This window comes from Calonectris borealis, chromosome 2 (assembly GCF_964195595.1).
Source record: "Calonectris borealis chromosome 2, bCalBor7.hap1.2, whole genome shotgun sequence".
Taxonomy (NCBI): domain Eukaryota; kingdom Metazoa; phylum Chordata; class Aves; order Procellariiformes; family Procellariidae; genus Calonectris; species Calonectris borealis.
In genome coordinates, this window is record NC_134313.1 from 49077284 (window position 1) to 49096173 (window position 18890).

General features: G+C 45.2%; 1 protein-coding gene across 2 annotated transcripts in view; it reads left to right on the forward strand.

Annotated features, from left to right (window-relative positions):
• The first annotated feature begins 4260 nt into the window (after nucleotides 1-4260).
• GAREM1 (GRB2 associated regulator of MAPK1 subtype 1) overlaps nucleotides 4261-18890 on the forward strand; it is a 104159-nt gene continuing 89529 nt past the window's right edge. Inside the window, exon 1 of one of the 2 annotated variants that reach the window (XM_075141913.1) lies at nucleotides 4261-4679. In XM_075141913.1, coding sequence (XP_074998014.1) covers nucleotides 4559-4679 — 121 coding nt within the window. In that variant the 5' untranslated portion in view covers nucleotides 4261-4558. The remainder of the gene's footprint in view (nucleotides 4680-18890) is intronic. The other variant, XR_012672350.1, reaches the window with a different exon arrangement.

Consider the following 18890-nt stretch of genomic DNA (forward strand, 5'->3'; position numbering starts at 1 on the left):
GTCATTAGGTGATGATTAAATAGATTTCCCCCTCTACGGAATAACAGACCAAATTTTTCCTTGGTCTTCTCACTATGCATCTTTCCAACATCCTTGCTATCTTTTAAATCCAATTTTCTAACATTTTGGGACCTTATCTTTCTCATTTTGTCCATACATAGTCTATACACTTATTCATAATTTAGTAATTTGACCTACTTTCTACTTTCCTTCAGGTAATTGAAGATCTTATGATTCAGCCAAGTTAGTCTTTATTTCACTACTTCTCCGTGCTTTGCAGTTTTGCCTTCAGCAGTGGATCTCCGATGAACTTTAAGCTGAACTAGCAGAAGTTTAGCTACAAGTTCTCTGAGTTTAAGTCTCCATTCAGTTCCTCCTCCTCTTCCTAACAATGAAAATAGATAAAAGAGGGTCAGATTGATCTGTAATTTTAATTTCTTCTCTGTATAGCTAATCAGAATTTCAAATATAGGAATTTCTTCTATACATTTTTCCTTCTCGCAGTGTTTCCTACTACTTGTGGCTTAGGTATGATCCAGTCACTGGCCCACCTCAGGGAGACGCAAATACTTAGGTTCCCATGCAGTGTTTGCAAGATGCCTCACCCCTGCTAGCTGATGCAGTGTGCTTCACCTAACACTCCAGGTAGCATGAGTGCTCTCCTCTTCGCATCTTTTGCTCTCCTGGAGCAAAACAGCTGCCTTTTTCTAAGCATCATGGACTACGTTCACAGGAGTGCGCCACTGGAGAAAAACCACCACTCTCACTGGAAAGGACCAAAAAACCTCCCACCAAACTGGAACACTCTGTGTTTGGAGGCATTTTCCCAACTAGAAGATAGGATGTAAGTTGAGAGCATGATCTTCATTGAGTTCTCTCCAAAGCTGGTTGGATGATAGTGTCGCACAAATTCCCACAGATGGAATTTTTAGAATAAATAAAGGTTAAATAAGGGATTTGACTGGAAAAAGGAGGACACCTCTTACAGTGAAATAGAAGAGAAAAGGTGAATGTTCACACCAGACCCTCAGATCTCTTTAGAATACCTCGCATGAGCAAAGACTGCTTGGATTTTGCCAGTAAGACAGGAATAGCATTCTTTCAAAACATGAGATGCACAGACATCAGCTGTATCTTTCCCCTTTCCCCCTCGCCTCAGAGAAGGGTAGATATTTAGGATCTGATTCTGAAATGATCACTGCATCTCCTGTTGTTTCTCATTGGACTTGTAAATACTTATTATGAAAATCAGGCCTTTGATATAAAGGCAAATCACACGTAGGAAGAAGGAATGCAAATTCATGGCGTTTCTGAAAGAAATACTGACTATGATGGCTTCACATGAAACTTACTGTGTAAGGCTCAGACTTTTATTTGGTGTATGCATACTACAGTGTAAAGCATGTTACCAGATTCATACTAAAATCAGTTTGTCGTGAACAGCTCCATTTCAAATGTTAGCATAGATATGAACTGATGATGATCCGAAATGCTTTAAAAACTATTTTATTGGCAATGGAATAAATATATACTAGAGATTTTACAGCCTGCTGCATAAAAATGTTGTGAAATCAACATGAAAGTCCATTCAAAATGCATTTAAGAATAATTTCAGGAATTATTCTGAGTCCCCCTGCTACTGCTTATGGTTTTATGGTGACAGTTTGCTGTTGATACATACAGACCATCTCTGAATGCCGCCTGAAAGGCACATACACAAAAACTAAGATGCTGTGTAACTGAGGCCCTGGACCTGAGGTGGATCTGCTCACCAGGGTTCCTCTCGAAGTCTAATGGCTTTGTTAGCATTTTGCAGCAATGGGAGACTCTGGTAAGAGATCACACTAAGGGACTAAGGCATTGCTAGACATCAGAGGAATTATTATATCTAAAGTGTTAATTATACATAAGGCGCAGTTAAAACAAGAAATCGTCTGAGGTTCATACGTGCCGGTGATTTGAATAGTGTATGTAATATTAGAATATATTTCAGGGAAGTTGAGCTATAGTATAGTTTGGACACACAACGAAGTCACCCTAAGAGCTCCAGCGAGACGTTTAAATACTAGTAAGTTTTATGATGTCTCTTTGCCTAGAAATAACTGAATGAAATTTAGATAGTATCTAGAAGTTACATTTTTTAAAAATGCATCTTCTTCCAGTAGGACAGGTAAGAGTGGGCTGGGTTTCCACTGGTTGGAGAGAACGCAAACACGGTTATATGAAGACAGACTTAAAAGTCGTAGCACATCTAAAACCATCTGAAGAATGAAAAAATCTTTAAAGAAAAATCAGCAGTAATTATTCCTGTGTGAAAGATGCATTTCTTCCCAGACAGCAGAAGTGCATGATGTCTGAGAGAAGCATACGCTCCGAGACGGTATCTATCCTGGAATTAATGGTACGCAAGATAAGTGTTTAAAAACAATTCTTGACAGACTAGTGCTTCAAGTCCTGGTGAATCCCAGTCTGACCTGATCTGCTTTGCCTTATACACTGCACCTAATAACCTCATCAAACCCAAACGAGTTAAAACCATGCTTTTGCTTTCCGTATTTCAACAATAATGCTCTCAGCTGTTATGTTACTTTGCACTTCAATAGCTTAATTCACTTAAGTTGTTCAAAGCATTTGGTGAACTTCATGAAAGGGAAGCTACTTTGAAAAAAAAGTATTCAGTGTCATATTTTTAAAGCTGACTATTCTGGTAGGAAGGCTCTAACAGCAGCATGACTGAGTATAGAAAACGAAGGTTTTTCATAGTGCTGGGAAATCCCAGTGCCAAGCACGGACCCACGTCAGGATGAGGTTCAAACCAACCCAGATCCATTTAAAGCAAGATAACTTGGGTTTCCTGTAATCCTGTGTGCCGACTGGCTTCCACGGTCTTTGTTTCATCTTGGAGAGCATGGATAAAGTCCCAGACTCTGTTTGCGGCAGAGCAGAACAAGAGCGTGTCTGTCTCAGCCCTCCTCGTGCTGGCGGTGCTGCTGGCACCAGCAGTTACAAAGGCACGCAGCAGCGGCTGGCCCTTCACCAGGCGCCTGAGGAAGGGCGAGCGGCAGGAGAGCTCTTCGTACCACAGCTCTTCCCCGAGCTCTGCCGTCCCCAGCAGTCTCAAAGATAGATACCGCGGAAGATGGAGCCTGGAGAGAGATGTTAGCTGTGGATGTTGTCACTCGTTTTACAAATCACTGAAAGGCACTTTTATGTTGCTAGTCAACAGTACAGCCTTAAATGTAGCCAAGTTTACTGCAATAAAATAAACAGTTTTGACACGAAAGTGAACAAAATAAACTTAAGCACAGTACAATGCAACCACCCAGGAGTTAGTTTTTCTGGTTTAATTTCCCAGAGTTTCTGCAGCCTAGCAGTCGGGAGATGAAAATGCATGAAGAATGACAACATTAAATAAAATATCTTATGAAGATCATAAAAGACTTCATCACACAAGCCACTTTGAAAAGAGAACTAGTAGTTGATTTTAAATTTTCCTGTGGTCTGAAAACCCTCAAATACGCAATATATGTAATACTTGCATGTGCAGTAACAATGATAGAAATAAGTCGAAGATTTTCCTCTAACGTCTATGCACTACTCTTCATCCTTTAAATACCCACCCATGGTTCACGGGTGAAAACTAAAATGATAGATATATAACCAAAGTTGCCATCTAATTGGTTTTTTTTTAATGTAGGATGAATTTCAAGGCAAAAGTTCCTATGCTAAATTAAATACGGAGAAGATGCAATGCAACCCGCTTGCTCAAAATTGCTTTGATAAATGAAGAGAGACGCCTTTTGCAGGGAAGCAGCACATGCTCTTAAAGGTCTTTTCCAATCTAAATGGTTCTGTGATTCTCTCTGTAAATCCATGTGCTCGAAGAGACGCCGGAGTCTCCAACCCGCGCACCCGCCTCCCGGCCGTTAAACCGCCTGGCCGCTCCCTGCCTGGCCGGCTGCGCTGCCAGGGTCTCCCGGCGCTTCGCGGGTGGGGACAACACCCCTCCCCGCACACACACACCTGCGGGGCCGCCCGGCGGCTCCCCCCGGCGGGGCCCTGCGCGGCGGCGGCGGCGGCGGCGGGCGGGCTGCACGTCGGGCGAGCGGTCGGAGGGTGGAGTGAGAGGGACAGGCTCGGCGGCGGCGGCGCTCCCCGGCGGGCGGGCGAGCGGGCGGGCAGCCCGGCACTTTCCTTTTCGGCGCGGGGAGGAGCGGCAGCTGCGCAGGCGTTGCTCGCACCCTGTTGATTAGTCAGTGCTGGGATGGCGCTTCCTGGGCCAGGCGCGGCGGCGGCGGCGGGCGGCCCCAGCCGGTCCCGGGGGGCGGCGGGAGCAGCAGCAGCAACAGCAATAGCAGCAGCAGCAGCAGCAGCCGCCGCCGCCGCCCGGCGGGCCTCCCCTTCTGCCTAGCCCGGCATGTCCCGCGGCGGCCGGCGCTGAGCGAGGCGGGCTCCCTCCCTCCCGCCGTCCCCCTCCCCGCTGGCTGCAGCCCCGCCGGGTGGGAGCACCCCGCCGGCGCTGCCTGTCTGGCTCCCCTCCCCTCCCCGGGCCGGGAAGATGGACCCCGGCCCGCCGCTGGGCTGCAGCCTCAAGGACGTGAAGTGGAGCGCGGTGGCCGTCCCCCTGGACCTGCTCGTCAGCACCTACCGGCTCCCCCAGATCGCCCGGCTGGACAGCGGTGCGTGGGGCGGCGGGCGGCCGGCTCTGCCCGGCGGGGAGCGGGGCCGGGCGGGCGGCGGGACGGGCGGCGAGCGGCGGGTCCGCTCTTGGGGCGGGCTGTCGGGCCCCCGGGTGCACCTCCTTTCCCCCCGCGGCTGGAGGGAGCCGGCTCCCCGCAGTACTTTCCGTGCGGTCCTTACACCGACATCTGCCGTTACCAGGGCTCGGTGCAAGGCTTCGACTTGCATTGGAGTCCGTGCGTTGCTTTGCATCAAAATATCTGGGTAATACCCCCCTCCCTCCCGCCTCCTTACTGTGTGTGTCCAGGGGAGCTCGGTGAAGCCTGTTTGCTGTCAGCTGCCTGCCCCTGAGAAAGGTCCTCGCAGTCTCAAATTATAACGTAGAAGGGCAGTCTTCGGTCCTGGAGACCGAATATTGTGATGAAGTGATGCTACACCAAGGCCAAATAAGAAGGAATATTAAATAGCCGAGTGGGCTAAATCCCAAATGTCACGCTTCACTAAAAAAGCCACGGATCTGTAAAAAGAGGAGTAACGTAAGAAGCCTTTACAGTCTCCAGATAACTTTTTATTACTGTTCACTTGGTTGCTCACCTGCAGTTTCCAAGTCTGCAGCTTTTTGTTTACTCCGGCAAATAAGAAACGAGTCTGACAGAATAGCTATGACAGCAGCGTTTTACCTTTCCCAGATACGTGTCTTAGAAAGTAATGTGTCAGCACAGAGAACTGGGGAAATACGGGGAATTTTTTATAAAGGCTTAGGCAGCTGCTTTATAATAGTGTGTATGTGCATTGCCTGGTAGCTCCGTGAAAACTGTCCAAGTCTCCCGTCTCTAAGGGAACGCAGAAGATAACTCACAAGTCAGGAAAAATTTCCAGGCTTTTTAATTCGTTAGCTTATGGAGTCACCTTACACTTATAGTTCTCGTATAAAGTTTTGTATTGGTTTGAAAAGTTAAAAATGAGCACAGGCATTGTCCTCTGTTACACCGTCCCGGTGTGCAGGTCAAGACCAGGATTGGTTTATTACTTAACTGCAGTTCCCATAATCCAGTGATGATTCAAGTCGGGGCTTTTTTGACTTTGTCCCTTGATTATGCAGTACTTTTTCTATCCCTTGTAGTGCTTCCTCAGAGCTGGTGCTCAGGAGCAGCTTAAAGAAAAGCTTTTTTACCTTTTTAACTGCAGCTGGCTATTTTTCATGCTGTCAAATGTATATTGTCCTGTGAGAATGGCAAAGCTGGTATGTTAAGGAGTTCCTCGTGGTAATACCTTCTGTCACTAGGAACAGCTAAGATGGCCTCCAGTCACTGCACTTAAGGCTGTCAATTTACTTGAGATTCCTGGCAGCGATTCAGGCTTTAACAGGATGTGTGTATTGATGACTTACTGATTTCCCTCTCTGCGTGTTATACTTCCCGGTCTCCCCTCTCCTCTTGTCTTGCTTCATTGGAAGGGACCTGAAAGAGCTTTGTGGGTAGAGAAAGTTTATGGGGTTTGAAGCAAGTAATTTTTTTTTTTTTGGTCTTATGTCAGACCCGGTGACGGGAATATCCCGTAATTGTCGGGGAGACGAAGGTGTGGATTTTGTGGAACGGCTTTTTTGTCCCATGTGCCACGCTTAAAGCATTTGCACAGGCTGTAAACAGACCCGAGCTCTTTTGCCCATGCCCTGAGATGGCCAGACATGAGGCAGCTGTTGGCGCAGGTGTCCTGCGTGGTGGTTCAGCCCCCCACTAAACCCTGCTAGGAGGCAGGCTCAGGTACAGCACTGTGCTAAGGGCTTGGGGTTGGAGCTGGTTGAAGTCTGGCCAGTTCAGCGTGCGGGCGGAGGCGCTTGGGTCTGCTTTTACCTACTTGGACGGACGTACCTTTTAACTTCTGGACTACAGATGGCAGACGAATAAATATTTTATAAAGAACACAGACGCCATGGTCTTGGTGGTACGAAGAGAATGTTTTTTCTATTTCCAAAGGAGGTTGTCTTGCAATAAGAGAAAGCAACCATGAATCAGTGCGTAGCCTCCTAAAGAAGGAAAGTTGGGAACGTGCAATGTTTGTGGAAATGACTGGAGCACCTGCTCTCCCGGGATGGTTGCTCTGCATCCCTGTCCTTGTCTTGCAAAGCTAACAAATGGAGCTCTGTCAGAGAATTTCTTGATGCAGTACTGAAGAAAATAAATGCAGAGTCCAATTCAAATGTGTGTCATCCAATGCTCAGGACGTTTAAGGCTACCTCTGTTAACAAAGCAGTATCTTGGGCCAGTTCTGTCAGGATGCAGCTCTTGTCTCCTCCGCATTGCTGCAGGTACAGCCTGCAGATACTCATCGACGGGTCAGGGTTCAGTTGCACAGAAATGGCCTCGTCTCTTCTTTAGGTGCTGAATTCCTCTCCGGATCAGTGGAAGCTGCCTGCGTTTCATGCTGTTGGAAATGAAACCACCTGTAGATGTCTGTCTTCAGTCACCTTTTGGTTTCATGGTTGGCTTCTCTGTAGCAGCGGGTTGTTTCTAGGCTGGTTGTTTCAGTCATCATGAGGTTTTGTGAAGGCCGGAATTTGTTTCTTCTGGAGGACCAGGATGTAGAAGAGGATTGATGGAGATGTAGTTTCTTCAGAAGATGTCAGCCTTACTGTGTTGCTTCTATGTTTCTTAATGGAGTTTATCACTCAGTGGATGATGTTCTTAGATGATACCCACATGAGATCTCCAGTTTTTCACTGTTGCTTTGCCTTCAGGCCTTTCAGTTTGAAGGGGGAAAATGGGTATGATGAATGCAGTTTTATTCTTCGAGTTTGGATGAGCAGCTCCTGGAAGAATGCCGTTAAGTAGTTCAGTTTGATTTCTTGACAAGACGAAGTTATGAAATATTTATGCACACTAAATTTGGTCCTCTGTTAAGAACGGAGGGGTTTTCTTGATGGTATGGGATAAAGGAGGAATGGGAGGAAGGAGTCTGTCGTTACATCAAGATATAGTTGGAAGTGGTTAGGCAACAGTGCCTACCTTATCCATCTAGAAATGATAAATATGTCAACTTCTGTTTTTTCAGATGAAATTTTAAGACTGTTTAGTTGTGTTCCAGATTATGCTTTTGGATGCTGCTAAGTCATAAGTCAAGTTTTGTTTGTTTTAATCTGTTCGTGTGTTTTAATATTTTGCTGGTGAATATTGTTATATTAATTGAACAAATAGACTGAAGAAAAAAAAAAGCTGTCACTCTTGAGAGGAAGCAAATGTTTTTTCTATGAGTTTTTTTTTCCAACATATGTAACGGCTTAAATATTTCTAGAGAATAACTCAAATACAAAACTGCTAGAAGAGTACTAAACACCATACCAAAGAAAATGAATGGACTTTATCTCATGCTGTGGAATTCACTGAGTGGGCTGTTTCAGATGAAAAGAAGCAAGACTTGAAGAGCAAGAGAGGAGTGAGCTTTGTGCTGTGTTTTTCCTGTCCTCCCCCCCCGCCGCCATCCTGATCTGCGTTGTCACAGCTGAATCCCACTCCGGTGACAGCGAGAGGCTTGTGGGTGGGTGCAGTGGGGAAAAGGTTTTGCTCTGGGAACCCGCAGCAGAAAGAGATCTTATCGGAGTGTGGTTGTTGCAACAAGGCAAAAGGTGAGCGTCGCCGGTCTCTGAGAAAACACGGATGCGCATGAGGCTTGGGTTGGCTGTCTTCAGATCACCAGTGGAAAAGGCTAAAAGCGACGCTATGACTGTATTTTGTTGCTAATGCTGAAATGGTGTTGTGCGTGATTATCTCAGGGCTTTAAATTTCTGGTAATTATTTTTCTAAGGATAATTTTGGATGGTAAAAGAGAAATGCTATCAAGGTTAAGATCTGGAAAATACTGCTTTGCACAGAGCTGACCTTCAGGCCGAGCTTTGCTTGGTAAGCTCGCTCTTCCCTTCGGACTCCAAGAGTCTGTCTGTCTTTTTCTTAGCGGGACTCCCCTTCCCCCAGGTGCTGTTGCTGTGGTTCCACAAGCAAAGAGCAGCCTTTGCTAGTAGGTAGTTTTCACCCATTGACTGGGAATGAACTGGAAGAGTTCACAGAAATTCACAGCTTGTGTACAAAGACTAAAGTCTCTGGGATTAAGAGGGCATGTGGTCCTCTGATTTTTTTTTTTTTTTTTTTCCACAAAGGATATACATACTCTAAAAAAAAGAAGGCGTTATGGAAACTGGTGCTCTTGGGGTCAAACATAGCGGCACTTATCCTCAATTCATAGAAAAGTGATTCCCTACTGTGCATGGTGGGGAAACCATGCCGAACTTTACTGGAAGGGAGACCATGGATCGCGATGAGCCACTGAGACTCCAAAGGAAATTCTTATCTATGCATTGTAAATGTGTGGTTGTTGTAAGATGAAATGACAGAATTAGTGGCTATAAAGAAAGCAAAAATCTATAAAACAGGTAACAAATTTAAAGGGCGATTTCGTCTTTCTTACCCCTGAGTGAACTCTTGTGAATATCAGCAGTGAGTTTGTGCTGCTATTGCTCCTGGGGATGAAGAGATTTTATTTACTTATTTATTTGTTTTATTTCAGGTTCTTTTTTTCTCTCCCATTTCAAAACTTCATGGTGACATCCGCCTACCCCAGCCACGTTCAGGGGACTATTGTTCCCTGCAGCGCATTACTGTAGGGCTTATTCCGGTTCCAAATATCTGGAAACTGAGCACCCTCACAGCTTATCAAAGAACATCGTACTCAATAGAACAGCGTGGCCATGTACATAATAAAAATTTCGTATTGCGTCACTCTACAAATGTGGGTTATCTATGCAGCTGAACAATACTTTGAAACTACAAAGAGACTTTTTCTTTTAAGGTCTGAATGCTGCTATCCATGCTTTAATTGTCTTGAATGACCTCCTTCTTTCGAGAAGCTAGTGCAGGGTGTCTCAGGAGTCTGCTATTGAATAAATCTTTAAAAGGAATCGTGGGGGTAGGGCAAAGCTTTTGAGCAGACCAAGAAAGAGGTTTCAGATATGCTCAGACCCTGGGCAATGGCCGTGATCTGATTTCCCGCTCTAGGTGTAGCCGTCTGTTATGTACTGTGGTGTGGTAGGTGACAGTTCTCATCTCTTGGGCAGACAGACAAGTGTCTCTGATTCGAAGGCAAAAATCCTCAAGATACGCTGTATCCACATGGCTTGATTTCTTCCTTACGTGCTATGCAGCTTTGAAACTCCAGCTGTTTATACTGTGTGTTCTGCCATTAAAGTATAATCTCAGAAGCATCTCCTCCTTGCTTCCTCTTCTTTCCTCCTTTACCTTGTGGTCTGCTGTTTCCATCAAGACAATTGAATGAAAAAGCAGTTGACAGGTTGCCACTAACCACTGCTCCTGGGTTTTTGTTTTGGTTGGTTTTTTTTTTTCTTTTTTCTTGCTGGCAGAGATGTGTTCCAGGAACATTTCAGTGAAAAAGCTTTTAATTCATTTAAAATCTGCAGCTACTGAATGGTGTCTGTGAAGATTATAGTGCCCTCCTGGAGATGGAGGCCAGTAACTTGGCAACACCTATTCCCAGGAGTGGCACAGGCTTCCGATGAGGTGTATAAGAGTTCAGCAGCATACCCATTTTACACCTAAAAATCCATTATTTCTTTGAGCTGCCTTCATTTTTGGCAATGATTTAATGTACAACAGTGTATACTGCGTGTTCTTTAACCAGTATGCCATTTGCACTACACTTGTTAGTGTGGTAGGGCTGCTAAGATGCAAAATGGTTGCCTTGCTCTTATTTCTTATATACTTAACAAATGTTCATATTCTTTTCTGCCGTACAAGGTGTGAAACTTGCAGCTCTTTGTTTCAATTTCTAAAGTTTTGACTGTGTTAGGTGAAGCCTTTGTGTACATACCTGGACAAACTCTTCCTGGATACTTCTGTAGTTTAGTTGTTGGAAGGTGAAACACCATTAGTCTTTTCTTAACTGGAATTCAAGTGCTATAACTTTAAATCCATAGATAAAGTCCTAGAGGAAGCTTAGTGCCTTGGCTTTTCTTCTTTTTTTTTTTTTTCCCCCCGTTTAAATTACAGGTAGCTTTCAGATAAGGCACGAGATATACATAAAATCAAAGGAATTAAGGTGTCTTGAACAGTTAGTAAAACCCTTAATCTTAAAATAAATGTGGTGTGATGAATCATACGCTGCTGTCGCAAGATACGGTAGTAAGGAATGGTACAAGTCTAGCATAGGAAAGAAGGGTTTTGTTGTTTTGTGCTTTGTCTGTAAGTGCTGTTCTGGGACTAGGTGTTCCTGGCTTCGGTTGTTACGTGAATTGGCACTCCCTGTAATAGCCCAGTAAAGGCAACTCCAGGGAGTATGCCAAGACGAAGTGCTGGAGGATATTGGACGTGGTCTGGTGCTCCAGGATTCGATGGAAGTTGTGGGAAGAGCTACAGCGTGTTCCAGTCATTCCAGCGGTGGTTTGTCAGCAGCGAAGGGCATGGGTGTTGCTGTATTTCCTTTTGGCATTAGGAGTAACAAGTTGGTTGGATTAGGGCAGCTTAAGTCTCTCCCCTATAGGAAAATATTCATCATCTTAATGTGGATTGCATATGACTCAAAACCAACCTTCATAAAACTCAGTCAGCCAATATTTCAAGTCTGAAATTTCTGCTTTTAATGGTGCTTCCCTTTGGAACAAGTTTTACATAGCATTTTGCGGTCTGCGATTTTCATAGCATTTACAGTACGAAGAGCTTGTGGAGGTAACTTCACTGCACCTTCACCTGTAAGCCAGATCTGCTAATCTGAAGGCCCAGCGCAGAAATGTAAAATTGGGGTGCATAAGCAGATTGAAGAGCGTGTCTTTGCTGAGGATCGGGGCTTTTCAGTCTTTGTGGCGGTGTGCGTGTCAGCATAAAACTGTTAATATCGCAGCTTTGCCAGAGCACCTGCACGCTTGGCTGAGGTGTTGCATCAGCAAGAAGAGCTGCTCTGTCTCGATGTCTCCTGTGCTGCTGCTGCATGGTGCTGCTGCTGCATGGTGTATCGCCCCGTCAGGCTCATTGGCTGCCTGCTGGGGGGTTGAAATGTCTTCCTGGGGGTGGGGAGGGTTTGGAGTCCGGCCTCCTCATCCCGTAGTTTGCTTTGGTGTTCAGTTTATGCAAAGGAGTGGTCAGAAACTTGGCCTTCAGAAAGAGGTCCGTGGAGTGTCTGCCGGGGAGGGAGGTAACTGCATTTAGCTCGTACAAGGCACGAACACCCACAGCTACTGCAGTGGCTGCCTGTAAGTGGGAGAAATGAGCATAGAGATGTTACGAAGGTTGCAGGTGGGGAGCAAGAATTGCCAAATCCTACAGACATTCGCAGACCAAGCCAGTTGTACGGAGGGAGATGCTCCCAAGCCTGCAAAACGCACCCCGAGTGTCTGGATGAAGCCGCCATGCAGGCCCGAAGTGAGCAGTGAGAGCTGCTGGAGCTGTGGGTTCAGGGGGCCGGGGGAGCCCCGTGCCAGGGGCCACAGCGTGCGCACACTTGGGAAGAGCTGGTGTGCTCTCAGCGGAGGGGCGGATGGTGATTTTGCCACGAAAAGTAGCAAATCTTCTTGTGGCAGGGGAGGCGCAAACCTTCAGGAAATACAAAATTGTTTGAAAAGTGCCCTTTTGGTTTGTTGTCTTTTTCTTTCCTGGTGTTGTAATCTCGAGAACGCGGACTCGTGCATGGTTCCTTGGCCTGGGAGGATGTCGCTGGGCTCCTGAAGAGAACCAAGGATAAAGATTTAAGTATGGTCTCGGAGGCTGGAAAATCCCTGCGAGCTCAATCTGATGAAGTTGATACTGGAATTGCCCCACGCCAGGGCTGAACCTTAGTGACTCAAATGTAAATATTATGTAAAACACAACGTGCTGCGATCATATTTGTGAAGAGAGCGGGGGAAACCTTTCTGGCAGAGCGGTGGGGAAGTTGGGGAGTTTCTCCTCGCTGTCAGAGCTGGCGGAGTGGGAAGAAAAGCTGAGTTAGGGACTAAATCCCCCCTCGACAGGCCAGCGCGTCCCACGCGCTGCGCTGCTTGCCATCTCTGCGCCTTCCTGGCAAAGCGTGTGTGCCTGGGGCGGGTGAGGACGTAGCTCGGTGGGCGGCAGGTTTCCAGGGAAAGGCCGGGGGGCTGCGGCTGCCGGCTGGGGGAGCACCGGCCACTGGCTGGGGCGCAGTGCAGGGGCGTGCGTCCTCCGAAGGTGAGGTGTCGGACGCGAGGCTATGTGGGGATGTGGTTCCCCTCTGCAAGAGGGATATGGGCTAGTTGGAGAGAACCTGGAGATTAAGCACCCTAAACTACTTATGCACTCTGTCCTGAAGGGAGACACTGTGCACCCAAGACCGCCCCAAGGGTGCGAGCAGAGGAAGGTCCCTGTGTGTACCCTAAGCAGTCGTTTCAAAATTGTGCCTGCTGGCCTTCTACGAGCATTCCCCCCTCGTCGTGCTGCCGGGGCTGCTGCCGAGCGCTGCAGCGAGCTGGGCTGCCGGGCTGAAGCAGCAACTCGCCTTGAAGCTGGGCTTGTAGGAGTCATACAGTCTAAATACTCAGTTACTAAATTACTTCCAGGAACTATTTCAAAGTAATCCACAAATGCTCGGATACCCCCTCTCATGTTTGTTTTTCTATTTGCAGCTTTTTTTGTTGTTGTTGTTCCAACTGGCAATTTTACTTATTTGCCCCACTAAAAGCAAGTACTGACTATTCTTGTTGCTTCCTGGCACCTCACCATTTTGGAGATGAAAGAGGGAAGATTGGGGAGGGAAGATGAAGGAAACCTTTTATCTAAGACGGGGAGGAAAAAAAGGCACGTGTGCACAGATCTTTTCTTCTTGTCCAGCTTCCCTGTTGCGTCTTTCAGCAGGTCCCTTCCGGGCATGGCTGGATTCAGGGAGCCCTTGGCTCCAGTCTGCACCATTCAGTCCATCCCCCAGGCTACTGTCCTGCCCTTGTGGGCTTCCAGGAAGTGTTGCAAGTTATCTGCAGTCTTTTCCAAAGTCGCTGTAAGGTAAAACCCTCAGTACTGTCTAGCAGCAGCAGAATGGAGCAGTGCGAGGAGCTGTTTCTGTTTTTCTCTTATCCTTTCTTGCCTTCCTTGATAGGATAGTCCTTCCTTTCATCTCTTCGAGCATTACTGGCATGTTGCTGTTGTGTTCTTGTCCTGTCCTCCAGCTTCTTACAGCTCCTGTGCAAACTTTGTGTCTCCATCCCTCCATGCCCTCGTCCCTTCCCTCCATGCCCTCGTCCCTTCCCTCCATGCCCTCGTCCCTTCCCTCCATGCCTTCTTCTTTTCCCTCAGCTTGGAGGAATTCGGGGTGTTTCTTGGACTAGACAGCAGCATGATATTTGGCTGTGCGTGTACCAGGAGTGACAGCTCTGTGTGTGCTACCAGAGGTGAGAAAGCAAGCAGGGAAAGTTATTTCAGACACTTCCAGACACTTGAAAGTTTCTGGTCACTGCGACCAGAAATTGGAACTGCAAATCATTTGCTGTTAGAGGGAGATAGGTGTTCTGGGCTTCGCTGCAGAGAGGTGGTTTTATATCAGTGCAGATAACATGGGATCTCCCTCTGAGGAGCCTTACACTTTGCTGTTGACATGCTGTTTGGTTTAACTTCAGTAAAGGGAGCTTTGCTGGCAGGACTCAGTGAATTGGTAGGCTTTGCACATAGTGCTTCCTTTTGTCAGCCAGCACTGACTGCTTGCTTGACTTGCAGAAAGTGAGTGGAGATGCTGTGTATTTGTAAGAATAGTAGTAATCCTAGTCCACTTGTTACATGATGTGACTAGCCGGAAGGAGAATCTTATTTGTATGTCCTTGTTGGAAGACTGGTTTCCAAAACATTAACATTGCTTCTTTCTTAACATTTTTGTTCAGGCTTCTATTTATTAAAAGGTTAAAATGCCCCTTTTCCTCTTTGAAGGGGGCTATAACCACACATATTGGGTAATATCTAAGATCTTATCTGAGTTGTATTTATGTAATTTCATTATGGTCAGACTTTTTTTGTGTCTTAGATTCCAAACGTGAAGCTACATCTTGTAGCAGGAAAATATAGAAAGCATCAGTGCATATGTGACTCAGATGATAGGGTTCCATATGAAAATACAAAATGTGACTAGTTACACATGCGTGTTATTGCAGTCACCGAGCCCAGGATGTGGCTGTAGACAAACAGCAAAGCTGTAACACCACTGCAGCTGAATGTAGGGCAAGCTAGAGGAAAAGATATTTCTGGTGTATGTTTTATGTGTTGCATTGTCAAATATCGTTTGGGTTCCTGTCAATATATAACAAAATATCTTAAGACCAAATGGCCTGTGGGCAAAGATAAATGTGCCCTCAAGAGGAAAGTGAGGCATGATGGGCTTTTCTTCACTCTGTGCTCTGCATGCTGCTCACCAAAAGGAGAAGCTTTCCTCTTCACAGGAGAGGTTTTATATTTTTCTTTCAGTGCCTTCTTAAGATGATACAAATATTATCAAAGTGATGTTATTCACTTATCCCTTATGTTTTATTAAAAACAAAGCCATTCTTTCTATACGTTACAGTTAAGTGTAGATTTCTGTGAAACAATGGAAATAAATTGCATTCAGGATTAGGACTGTTCTTGAGCAGAAAAGAATTGTGTGCAGCTTTGATTGCATTCCTCTTGTTAGTATTCCCATATTGCTCAGATACTCTTACTGTACCAGGATGTACCCAAACAGGTGCCTAATGACAGTTGAACGTCCAAAATCTCTGTGCGTGTATGCAGTCAGCCCATGTTTGAAGAGGCATTACCCTCTTATTAGTGATATTTGAATTTTTCCAGGTTGAGCAGAAGGGGTAGGATGGACATAGCTAAAATGCAAAGGCAATGGCAGCCCCAACAAGGGGGTGCCGTGTGTGCACAATCAGTTAGTGCCTGCGTGGGGAGATGGGCCAGGCCACTGGGCAAGCAGCCAGGTGGCAACCCAACTTCAGAGCAGAGCTGAACTTTTGCTCGCTTCCAGCTGTTTTTATTCCACCCTTAATCCAGGCTGCAAAAAAATCAGAGGCCAATTAAAGTGTAATGATGAGTTCTTCCAAAGCCAAAGAAAACTATGCTTGAGCAGTTCCTGCATTTGGGCTACTTTATTTTTAATTGGGAGCTTGTCCAAGATGCCCCAAGTTCAAACAGGGATCACTACTGTGCAACACAAAGCAGCGTAGTGTCTCTTTAGGACTTGGGATATATAATGAGAGGACTGAGCATGTTTACTTGGATACTATTTTAAAATATCATCTAATTATAAATAACTGTCAATGAGAGCTCCTCAGCTCTCATGCTGTGCCCAGGAAAAGTCTGAATGAATAGACTGCTTTTCTGTCTGCCAGGGCAATCTAGAATCAAATTCTAGGTCTTAAATCCATGGCGTTGGTAGGGTTAAAATTTTCTTCATTGGCATCCTGAATCTGGGGAGCTTTAGCCAGACCTCCCTGATCAGAGTCCCAACCATTGCATTTGGGGAGAGAGAACTTCTGCAGCAGCTAATGCGCGCAGCCGCCTTCAGTTTTATCAATTAAAGCAACCATTCTGTATCTGTGCTTGGAAATAAATAGGAAGCCAGTAAAAGCATGTAATGCAATGCTAAATGCTGACCTCCCACCTCTAAGTATTAAGCTACTCCAACTAGGCACCTGATGCTAAACAGGCACTTGGAAGTGTATCCTCCAGCGGACCTCACAATATTTATAGATGCATCTGAGCAGGAGCTTTCTAGCATGAGGAATGCTTGCCTCTAATGAAAGAAAACCTTGGCTCTCTTAATGGAGTATTTAAAGGAGCTGATTTAGATGGCAGCAGGCTGCTCAGAAGTCTCGTTACTGCTGTGTTTCTCTTTTGGTCAGGTAGTGCTGTCGTTCTCTTTACCTGTACCTATCAGACAGCTTATGAAAGCTACTCTTTGGATTCCTCATTTCCAAACCTGGTGCTTTGACTGCAAAGAGCAAATAAGTATTTTAAATCTTTTTTTTTTCCATGACTTTGGCCATGAGAATTCAAAATCGACATTAAACTAGACATGAGACAGACATAAATCTTTTCTCTCCTTCTCTATGGCAACACTAAACCAGGCTGGAACCTCTCTTGCATGCAATGAAAATTTATTTATCTTTCTCGTTCTCAATATTTCTAAACTGTGATTATTTTAAGTGTAGTTAAACTTGGCGTTTTTTGCTATTATTCTTAACGTTTCAGATTTGTGATCTTAGGTGACTTCAAAACCAGAAAACTTTCTTCCGTAAGGATCTCGGTTTTCAATTAATTGAGTGATTCTAAGATTTTTTAAAATTTTCTTTTTCCCTCAAATATAAGATACCATGATAAATAGTTGGCACTATTCAACATGTTGCAGGTTATCGGAGTAGTTTAAAGAATTGCTGAGACTTTCTAGGGTGGTTTCTAAGTAATCATGGTGATTGAGTGTTCTGTTGGATCAATGTTACAGCTAAATCTGTCGTGAGGATACAGCAAATCTGCAGTTATATCTGATGATGCTTAGCATTAATAAGAATAGTAATTATGATAGCAGCAGAAAATTACTGTGTTTTGGAATGCAAATGTTAAGATGTTGTTGTACTGAGTGGCTTTTTTCCCCTGTGTGGGGGTGGAGAGCAGTCTGTGTTGAAAGATGTGTTTTGGCTTGTTTGGCTTGAGTTCATAAAAAGTAAGGTTTCTCATTCTGGGATGTTTGTTCTGAAGGCTTGAAACAAACACAAACAAAGCTCAATGAAATCTGTGTTGTTACTCTTCTTTTTTTATTTCCCCCCCACTAGTTTTCTTATGAACACAAGGAAAGCAAGATGCCAGGGTTCGAACTGTGAGATTGCTAAAGTCAGCAGAGCGTTTACCATCAATGGCAGTGGCACCAGAATTCCACTTAGTGTTTATTTAAAATATTTGTGCTCCTCTTCCCTGCAGAAGGTCAAACAGGTTTTTCTGAAGACTTGCTGAGATGCTGTGTCTCTGTTTTTGCAGCTAGAGAAAAGCTTGACTTGGAACAAACTGGATTTTTCAGTGGATTAATCTGTCCCATAGCCTTGTAACAAGATTATGGTTTATGCTGATTTGTTGCAACAGTACTGGTATATCCAGTCATTCCAATAGCAAAATGCTAATCCTGAAGAAATAAATCTGTCTTCTTGCTGGCAGGCATAAAAAGAATAGGGGGATGGGAGTCACTGCTCTCTTGTTAGGTATTAGTGGGTGACAGCTTGAGTTCAGAATCAGTTGGACTGAAGCAATTTGATTGTACCAAGCTTTTGCAGAGGGATTGGAAATTGCAGAAATAAAGCCTTATCTCCTTCCTCTTGATTGTGAAATATTTAATGGTCACCCAGAGCAAAGTTTGATCACAGCACTGTGACCAATGCACTGATTACATCAATGCACGAAGTACCTCAAGTAGTGATGTTAGGCAGTCTGAGGGTGATGCTGTCCTTGCCCCTTCCTCGCTAAGCAGGCAGGGTCAGCGAAGCAAACTGGATGCCCTGTTGTTCAGACACGACTGAAAATTGTTGCAGCGTGGCCAACTGTAGCCAGCAACAGTTGTGTTTCATCCAAAGAAAACGGTGTACAGTGCGGAGTGGCTTAATCTTGGACAAACTATTTCTTGGATGGATGCATCTTGCCCAGCTCTTCCTGAAGCTGCGAGAAGATTCGGTGTCTCTCCCTACACCATCCAAGGCTGAGACAAGTGTAATTGCTGGTAATGGACCTTGCTGCAGACCAGAAGTTTCGGGCAGCCAAGAGTCTCAGTCTGGGCTGGACGGGGTTGGATGATTCTCCTGGGCGTTTCCTACGTGGTCTCTGCAGCGAGGTACCGAAGAGACGGGCCAAAACTCTTGGTGAGTTTGTGAGGCACAACCTGAGCTGGCTTCGATGCCTGGGCTCTTCAGTGGCTCAAATAAAAAATTTTTTTTTTTTTTTAAAAAAAGCACTTTTTTAAAAAAAACCCTCTTTTGTAATGTAAAAAGCAACTCTGAAGACCAACTGGTTGAATCTTAATTTGAGAGACAGCACACAAGATTTTCAACTAATTTTGCCTGATCTTTGTGCTTTAGTTGCGACTTTTTCCCTTTTCTTGCTTTTGGCAAAGGAAGGAAGAATATAAGTCGTTTTAAAATCAAAATGAGTATGAATCCTTATGCTGTCAGGGGAGGCCTTTCATCCACTGAAAGATGTGGAGTC